General features: G+C 40.6%; 1 protein-coding gene across 1 annotated transcript; it reads right to left on the reverse strand.

Moving 5' to 3' along the window:
* Positions 1–5,368: 5,368 nt before the first annotated feature.
* On the reverse strand, positions 5,369–9,445 carry LOC105036540 (receptor kinase-like protein Xa21). Its single transcript, XM_073254812.1, has 2 exons — positions 6,249–9,445; positions 5,369–5,951 (listed from the first exon to the last, which is right to left on the reverse strand). Exons 1-2 carry the CDS (start codon positions 9,418–9,420, stop codon positions 5,497–5,499), a joined length of 3,627 nt encoding a protein of 1,208 aa, XP_073110913.1. The 5' UTR covers positions 9,421–9,445; the 3' UTR covers positions 5,369–5,496.
* Positions 9,446–9,938: the final 493 nt, after the last annotated feature.

Below are 9,938 nucleotides of genomic sequence, written 5' to 3' on the forward strand. Positions count from 1 at the left end.
AATAATTCGTAAAACCTTGTATAATTACAAATTAAATTTCTTCAATCTTCTGATCAGATATTATGATACTCTATCTATCCATCTGCTCACCTGTAAATCTAAGCCTTAGCCTATCATAAACATCCTATAACTCTGAGAAGAAAAAGAAAAATGAAGGGGTGTGAGCTTCACAGCCCAGTAAGAATTTCTATATCACACCAATATATTAATATAATCTAAAAATAAGAATAAATAATAAAATATAAAATCTCATGTTTAATATTCAAAATAATACAAATATTTATAAATTATCTATCTTGTCAAAAGAAGTGCATCATCATATGTTAATGCGTGAAATACTTTTGTTCAACGATTGTTTCATGTCTTGTCTTTCATTTCTCTTTTGATTATCATATGATCTTTAACCTTTTTTTTTGACTTTGGACTAACTAAGTCTATACTTCAGTCATCATCCGAATCAATTTTCACTTAAAAACCTTTCAAAGCTGTCCCAAGATGAGCTTCTGGCCGGCTGTCCCACGTACGAAAGCCTGTGAGAGGCTGTCCCAAGCATAAGCTCCTGACGGACTATCCCAGACATGAGCTTCTGGCCGACTGATCTGCCTATAAGCCAATGGAGGCTATCCCAGGCATAAGCTCCTTACGGACTATCCCAGACATAAGCTCCTGACCGGTTGATCCACTTATAAGCCAGTGGGGGCTGTCCCAAGCATAAGCTCCTGAAGGGCTATCTCAGGCATAAACTCCTGACGGATTATTCCACATGATAAGGCTAGTCCATACCATATCTCTCTTTTTCATTTAATCATTATGTGTTGATTTCATCAAATCAATTCTGACTTACATTATGATCAATTTAGATATGTCGTATCCATATAATCATGCCATCAATCTCTGATACATATATATTGACATAACATATTCATGCTCAAAATCATATAAGCAAATAATGGTGTCTCGAATATAGCAAATTCATCGATCTCAAATTCAACGATACAAAACCAATGATGCAAGATCAACAGTAAAATAGCATATATATAATGGTGATTATGTACAAAGATTCTTATTTTTACCGATGACTGATCTAAGCATAGAAATCAATATTCTTCTTTGATTTATGAATTTTGAAAATAAGATATTTCACCCAACATCTTATGCAAATAATCGTATCTCTTCATGATCCTGATCAAATATAAAAATCATATATAGAGAAATTATCGATAATCGATCTTAATAACATAAATCCAGGACTTCTTCTAGAATTATCCAAAATTAAGATTTTTCTAAGTATCTAGACCCTCCATTGATCCACAAGACTTCTAAAGAGTGAAAATTCATGAAGAGAGAGAAAAAATAGAGAGAGAAAGTAGAGAGAGAATCTTCGTATCCTTCAAATGAGGCAATCATGATCGAGTTCATCAGAGATCATATCAGGATGACTTAATATGAATTAACCATGATTGATATTATAAATTTTAAATAAAGATCGGATCGAAATCTAATCTACTGCATGAATTTTGAAGCAATCTCAGGTCATCATATTTTCATCTCAAGTTTATCTTAAGGTCCGTGATGCAATCAAAGAGAGAATGACCCTAGAGAGACAAAATCCATAAAGAGAGAGAAAAGGTCTAGAGAAAGAAAATAGAGAGAGAATCTAGAGAGAGAAAGGTAGAGAGAGGAGAGAGAAAAACTCAATCTCATTTTCTTTTCTTTTCTTTCCTTTTCTTTTCCTTTTTCTTCTTTTTTCTTTTTCTTTTCTTTTCTTTTTCTTTTTCTTCTCTTTTCTTTTTCTTTCTTCCTTCTTTCCCTTTTTTTTTCTTTTCTTTTCTTTTTCATTTTTTTTCTTTCACAGGAGAAGAGGACCTGCACGGTCCTCTTCTTCACGGAACAGGGGAGGTCCTTCCTCCTTGTTTTCGAACTAAGGGCCTCCCCTCCAACAGACCACCACTCCGATCGATGGAGCAGTCCCTGACGACGTCGAGAGATCAGGTCCGGTGGCCGATGATGGCAAACAGTGATGAGAAAAAAATAAAATAACATGAAAAAAATAGGGGATCTTCTTTGGAATTTGTTTCCAGCAAAGCTGATGGCCGGCGGCAAGGTCTGGGGTTGTGAGAAGATGAGCAAGAGAGAGAGAAGGAAGGATTGGGACCTTACCTTGGTTTCGGTGGCATCTCCGATCTTGATTTTCAGTGGGCACGGTGAAGGCAATCAGCGACTCCAACGGAAGAAAAGAGGAAGAAAGAAGAGAGAGGAAAACCTGATGTTTTCATGGCTTGCTTAAAATAGAGAAGAGGGAATTTATAGATGGGATCTAGGGCTCTTAGAGTCCCAATCCCATCCTGATTCAAAGAGGGAAGGCGGACTCTATTAGGAGTTCTCTTCCGTTCTCTTCTTTCTTATTTATTTTTTTTTTTAAATCTGGATTATTACAGTCCTCCTCTCCCAACATCCAATTTCGATGATCTTTTTCTTGTAATTGGATAATTTTTCAAAATCTACAATATAATGCGACCTCGTTAAGGAAGCTGCGCCTCTAGCGATCAGGATGAAATTCCTTCATCTAAGTCTTAAAACGGGCTAGCCAATCTGAAAATCTTCTTTTCAGATAAGACATTGATCGAGCATAGATTCCAATTCAAGAAAAATCCAATGGAGTGATAAAAGACAAAGTTGATATAGAAGTCTAGATTTACCTCTTAAAGAGTTTTATTTTTTTATATTTTCTATTAGATATGCTTATTTTATATAAAAATGTTCTTTTAGAACTATAAGAGGTATCCGATCCAATTTGTATATGAACAGACCTTGTTATTATAAAAAATGAATATGTACCTTACTTTTTTATTAATAAAACATAAAAAAAACAGATTTGATCTCTACTTTTGAATTTTTTTTTTTTTATTTTTTTCTTTGAGAGATTTAAGTTGATTGATTGAAGAAAATCTTCTTTCTCCTCAGATCATAGATTGGTTAGCTTTTTTTTTGGGTGGGTGGGGGGGGGGTTGGGCCTTGAGGACTTGGGCTGATACATGATAGGTTGGTCCAATGGGTCGGATCATCACATGGTCAGTTTCTTGTTTCTCAAGGCGCTTGATGTATTAATCAGGCAAGACAGTTGAACCAACTTCCGTACTGTTTTCTTAATGTAAGAAGCAAGACTTTCCATTGGCCTTAGGAGAACTTTGTTGTCAGTACAATAATTGATAATAGCCAATTTGAAACTTTTGAGCCAACATGTTGACTCCGAGTAGGAATAGCAAATCCAGGTTGGGTACGGTAAGGGTACTTGACTGATGTAATTTGCAAGATGGATATGTTGCTACTAACCTTGCAGGCAAACATGGCTGGCGTTGGGACCACAATTTAGAATATAAGAATCAGATTTTTTGGCAAAGCTAATGGGGTTGACATTTATGATTAGAAGGTATAGGATATTTATGGTTTAATTAACCTTCTTGGTTCTGCATCTTTCAATTCATAAAATGTTAAAACATAGGTGATAATTACTCTTGTTTGAGCGAACTCGCAACAAGAGTAGGGAAAATGAGGATGGTTTATGCGTTGCAAGGGCTGAGGATGGTTTGTTTACAACTAGCTAGAATGGATCATAGAAGAAAAAAATTGCGTTGAGAATATGTTCATGACAATATAACCAAGATCCTTTCATAGTCCTTGCATCAAGGATAATAATGGCAATAGTGGGTGGCATATTAGCGGGTGGAATGAGGAGAAACCACAGTAACCTTCTTGTTGCATTCAACTTGGATGGAATCTGGAGTCCACTCTTATGGTTGAAAACTTTAGACTAATCTAAAACTATGGAGCCTCTTGGGCAATTATCTGACTCATCATTCTGTTTGCTTATTCTTCCTCAGTGCATTTGTTACAAGGGTGGGAGCCATTTGGGCCAATTATGTTAGGCATAGTAGCCAACTCTGTTCCACTTCATTAACCCCCTGTAAGGATCTATGCAGCATGTGTTCAGTCTTACATCAGTTATTCATTAAAAATATTTTAAATACTTATATAGGGTCAAGAAATTCAAATAATTTATTCTAATTAGTATTTTTGGATAAGTTTCGAGTTCCTATAACCCATGTAAATTAAAGGATATAACAATATGATTTCATTGGGGCTAATTATAAGCCAATAGTGGTGTTTATGGATAGATTTGCATGAATTTGGACTCTTAGTGCGACAAAGATGTAAAGATCTAAATAGGGGGAGTATGTAAGGACTCGTGCAAGTGTGTATATATTTAATATCATGTTGGTTTTTGCCAGAAAGACCATGAATACTTATATAAGACTAAGAAACTCAAATAATCTTTTGACTAGTCTTTTTTGAATATGATCCTCGGTCGTTACACCGTTTGTACAACCTTTATTATCCTTTAGAGAAGTTGCTTGATACCTATGTAACACATGCCCAATGGTCCAGTCGCATGGAAGGAAACAGGTGACTGCAAAGTTTGACTCTCGAAAACATGTTGGTCCCGACTTAGATTAGAGAGGGCCAATCTTTCAATCATGACTGTTCATGATTGGCATGATGGCTGTCATTCGAGGCTCACCGTGGCACATGGACCTGCACGCCTCAATGTTGTCCCATGTTCAAATATTGCAATCGAACACCCAAGCCAAGAAAGAAAAAAATTAAAGAAAGAGGAAACTAATTTTTTTTATCATTAGAAGAAGTAGATTTAGTTCAGTTGTTTAGTTGGCTTCATCTCTACATGGCAAAAGATTCTAAGCAAGCACCTGGATGGCGGAAGCCCTGCTTTATTTCCAAAAAAACAAATAGAAAAAAATAATAATAAAACTTGCTCATTCCAAGTGTTGGTAGTATAACCAAGAATATGAACATTTAACTATTTCATTTTATTATTAAATTTTGGGAGGATGAATGGACTGGTGCTATGCCTTTGGTTTCCTTGTTTGAAGATCTGTATCGCAGAGCATTGAAGAGCAATGTGCCGGTGGCTTCTTATCGGAATTGGAAACAATTGGTACGGAATATTAAGCCATAAGGCCAACCCACCCAACTTGACTTGGAACAATTGAAGGTTTTGACCTTGTTGTTGGAAAGAAATCGACTATCGATGCAATCCTCCACAAGACTAAATAAATACCTTCCAACCATGGGCAAACCTAAGTCGTGGGAAAGCAAAGCAGAGCCATCGATCACTTCTTAGCACCCGCTCTCCATTGTCACAAAAAACTATAACTAATTTCTCTTCTATCTTACTTGTCTATCTCATTCTTATAAATATCAAATCCAATTAATAATAAAATCTGGGCGAACTAGCTCTCTTCCTTTTTTTTTTCCGTCCAACAAAAAAAGGAAAAGGAGGAGGAGAAGAGGAAGAAGAAGAAGACTGTTGCGTTTTTATTACACCATCTCTCCATGAGTCTACACAGATAACCGAAAGTATGGACGATAAGGCATGATATCTTTGATACCCAAAAAAAACACATTGGTTTTTTACCGTCACACCCACTCATTGTCATCAACTGCTGATGGACCTTCTCCTTTAGAACTGTTTCTGTTGCTCCTTTCCCCATGAATTCCAGCTCCTGTTAATGCATCCCTAGTCTTGAGCAATTCCTTGATCACGTCTCCCATCTGCATTCGCTCCTTTGGTGATTCCTTCGAGCATAAGAGGCCAATCCTAAGCATGGAAACCAAGAACTCTTGTGTTCTTCGTCTTGCCTCACCTGTGTTTTGAATTTTATCATCGACTTCTCCATCTTTCTCTTCCAGTAGGCGTGGATCTATAATATCAATGACTCTTCGAGGAAACGCCATCTCAACAAACTTACAAAGGCTTGTGCCTTCATTCAATGTCTCATCGGTCGGTCTCTTCCCTGTAAACATCTCCAACAGAAGTATCCCAAAGCTGTACACATCTCCTTCGGTAGATAATTGGTTGGCCACCCCATATTCTGCCACAGCATGCATTAGTTATTTTAATACAAATCAAGTCAGTAAGCATGCGCTTTCCCTTCAGAATGGCAATAGAAGAATCATGCAGAAGGAAAGTAACCATCCTCTGATTTATTCTTCAAAGAAAACTACACTCTGATTTATGGAAAATGATGCATGAAAGAAATATTTAGGCATGCAAACTCGCTCATATTAAATTATCAGTACTTATGATACTGCCTCTGTTTTCTTTTTTTCTTTTAAATTTGGAAAACACCCATACAGAAGTTGAAACAAGTCATGGATGAGATCCTCACCTGGAGCAACATACCCAATTGTCCCCTTCATTCCAATTGATGAGGATGGATTCTGAGATGACTTGCTCACCGTTTTGGTAAGAAACCTTGCCAGCCCAAAGTCACCCACGTGAGCAGTCATATCTTCGTCGAGAAGAACATTGCTCGGCTTCAGATCACAGTGAACAATTGGGGTTGGGCCATGGTGATGAAGATAATCCACTGCAGAGGCAACGTCTGTGGCTATGTTCAGCCTCTGGATGAGACTCAGATTTGTCTCTCGACTTTGATCACTTGCTTCTGGATGCAACCACTTCTCCAGACTCCCATTAGGCATGAACTCAAAGACTAGAGCTTTGAAATCATCCCCTTTGTAATCCACACTGGAACAGCATGTTATTACCTTGACGAGATTTCGATGACGGATAATTCTTAAAGCATTACATTCAGCCATAAAACTCCTGGAAGCCCCTTTCTGTTGAAGGTTGAGTACCTTCACAGCCACAATTTTCTCTTCATCAAAATCCAAAATTCCTTTATACACGGAGCCGTAGCTTCCAGCACCAATCAGATTTGCCAGCGAGAACCCATCTGTTGCTTTAAGAAGGTCCGAGTAAGAGACTTTTATGAGTTGTTCTTCTACCAAGGCTGTTGATGGAACCTCCTTTCTAGAATTACATAACCTATAACGAATGATTACCAAACATATTAAACACAGAAGTGCGGCAGCAACTGGAATGATCACTTTGATTGGCAACGATCCGTTTTTTCTCTTGTTGCTTTGCGTAGAACATTTTTTCAAGCCCAATTTTGGGTCACCACCACAAAGCCGGTCATTACCAACGACCGAAAAGGCACTCAGATTTCGAAAAACTCCTTTAGTTGGCACCTCACCTTCAAAATTGTTAAAAGAGAGATTCAGGTATTGCAGAAATTTTAACTCCTCTAGAAACTGTGGGACACCACCTGACAAGTTGTTGCGAGAAAGATCCAACTCTTGTATCCCTTTCAAATTGCTCATGGATTGGGGAATGATCCCTTGCAAGTGGTTACCTTCCATATACAGGATCTCCAAGACTTGGCATTCTCCAATGCTTCCAGGAATCTCACCAGTTAAAACGTCTTCAGATAAGTGCAACTCATGGAGATTTTTCAAGCTACCAATTTCGGAAGGCAGGGGCCCGACGAGCGAATTATGCGACAAGCCAAGGTACCTGGAGAGCGAGGAAAGGCTAACAACCTCTTTGGGTATGCCACCTGTAAGCTCATTGTATGAAAGATCAAGAAATTCCAAAGCTTGACAGTTACCCAGGGTTGCAGGGATGCTTCCTGTCAAAGAATTGGCTATTAAATCAAGTTCAATCAGCTGAGTCAGGTTGCCGATTGAGGTTGGAATTTGACCTGACAATTTATTGTTAGACATGCGAAGTGCTTGTAAGCTCCGGAGTTTTCCAATGGAGTCAGGAATACTACCAGTGAGAAGATTCTGGCTCAGGTCAAGGTAAGTCAGGTTGAAGAGTTTCCCGATTTCAGAAGGAATGCTACCTGATATTTGGTTCCCTCCCAGAGTCAGAGTTTGGAGGGTGATGGAGAGGTTAGCTATGGAGCTGGGCAGCATGCCTCGGAGCCTGTTCGCACCAAGTTGCAATATTTGTAGGTTGCTGCAATTCGTCAAGGAAGTGAGGAAGCTCCAGTCGTCGACATCTTCAGCTTCCAGTTGATTCCCGTGCAGACTCAACAAGTATAGCTCTGGCAAGGCACCCAGACTCGTGGGGATTTTTCCGGTGAAGTTATTTCCTGTGAGCTCAATGTCTTGGAGGCCTGAGGCATTCGCAAGCGACGCGGGGATGGGCCCGTGAAATTGGTTGAAGTACATGAGAAGTGCTTGGAGGTTAGGAAGAGAGTGGCCCAAATCAGGTGGAAGAGTGCCGATGAGCTCGTTATCAGCGACACCAAGGTAGATGAGGCTCGAGAGGTTGTAGATGGAGGAAGGAATCCTGCCCGACAACTTGTTATGCGATAGCCCGATTACTGTAAGCGTGATAGAATGGGTGGACCCGAATGAAGGTGGGATACCTCCACTTAGTTTGTTTCCCGAGAGATAGAGAACAGAGAGGGAAGGCAGGAGCCCAAGGGAAGGGGGGATTTCTCCTGAGAGGGTGTTGATACTAAGGTCCATCTCGGTGACAGAGGAGAGGTTCCCTAACGAGGGTGGGATGCTTCCCGTTAGATTGTTATACGATAGGTCCAGATCTAGAAGAGAGGACAGGTTGCCTAGTGAACGTGAGATGTCTCCGTCTAGATTGTTATGTGATAGGTCCAGGTATTGAAGAGAGGAGAGCTTTCCAAGAGAAGAAGGGATGATGCCCACGAGGTTGTTATTTTGTAGAAGAAGAAAGACGAGGAACGAGAGCTGACCCAAGGACGAGGGGATGATACCTGAAAGGGAGTTGCTGTTGACGTCGAGGTCGATGAGAGAGGAGAGATTCCCCAAGGAAGGAGGGATGCTGCCTGTGAGGTTGTTGCTGCGGAGGTCAAGATAGGTGAGCTTCGAGAGGGAGCCAAGCTCATCTGGGATGCTCCCTGTGAGAAAGTTGCGGCGTAGGCTCAGGACTTGGAGTTCTCGACATTGGCTTAGATTGGACGGAATCCCCCCTCGAAGCATGTTGTTCCCGAGAATGAGTTCTAGGAGACGAGGACAGCGATAAAAAGCGGGTGGAATTCCGCCTTCGAGGGAGTTTCCGCTTAAATTAAGATAGCGTAGGCGGGATAGATTGCCAAGCTCCGGTGGGATGTGGCCATGGAGGCGGTTGTTGGGGAGATCGAGCCTCTGGAGGAAGGTGAGGTTGGCTAAGGAGGGTGATATGGAGCCCACTATGTTTAGGGAGTCAAGTCTCAAGGCAGTGACCCTTTCAGGGTGGAGACGGCCGCATGTCACCCCTTGCCACTGGCAGATATGAATGGAGTCATTCCATGAGGCCAGGCCTTGGAATGGATCATTGGAGATCATGGACTTGAAGGAGAGCAGGGCAAGACGATCAGCAGCACTCTTGCTCCCTTCTAAGATGGTGGTGGTGGTGGTGGTGGAAGTTGAAGAACGGGAGGCCAGTGAGGTGGCATAGCTCGGCGGAAGAAGGATCGCATGCATTAGCCAGAGTACCCTTAGAATGGAATGGATGAACAACAAGTCCATTGGGAAGATAATGGAAGGGAGGGCAATCATAACTCGGAGGCACAAAGCATCCTCCACCTTATATGGATGCCGGGCCGGGGGGGAGGGGGGGGGGGGGGGGATGTGGCTGCTGTTAACGTGGTTTGAATTTTTTAGATAATTTTTTATGAGCTCAAACTATGATCCGATCCGAAAAATTCGTATTACGATCTGAATAGAATTTTTTGATAGGTCTATGGTGATAGCCGAAGGCATGGATCGATAGGCCCATGTCCAAAGCCCACCACTGACCTCATTGGGGGGTGTGGAGATTAACGCCCCCTGCGATACAGACCAATATAAATATTGTATTTTCAGCCAATCTCGGTAGTTCTTAGTGAGAGACTTGAAAAATCAGACTGCAGCTAAGGTTTAAAGAGTTCTGAGTAATTGTATCTCTCTTTTCATCATAATGTAATTTTTTTTCTCGTGTCTTGCCCGTGAACATAGGCTTTAAAGCCGAACCACGTAAATCCTATGTCCATTTTTCTTTTCTTCTC

The sequence above is a fragment of the Elaeis guineensis genome, chromosome 3, assembly GCF_000442705.2.
Source record: "Elaeis guineensis isolate ETL-2024a chromosome 3, EG11, whole genome shotgun sequence".
Classification (NCBI taxonomy): Eukaryota; Viridiplantae; Streptophyta; class Magnoliopsida; order Arecales; family Arecaceae; genus Elaeis; species Elaeis guineensis.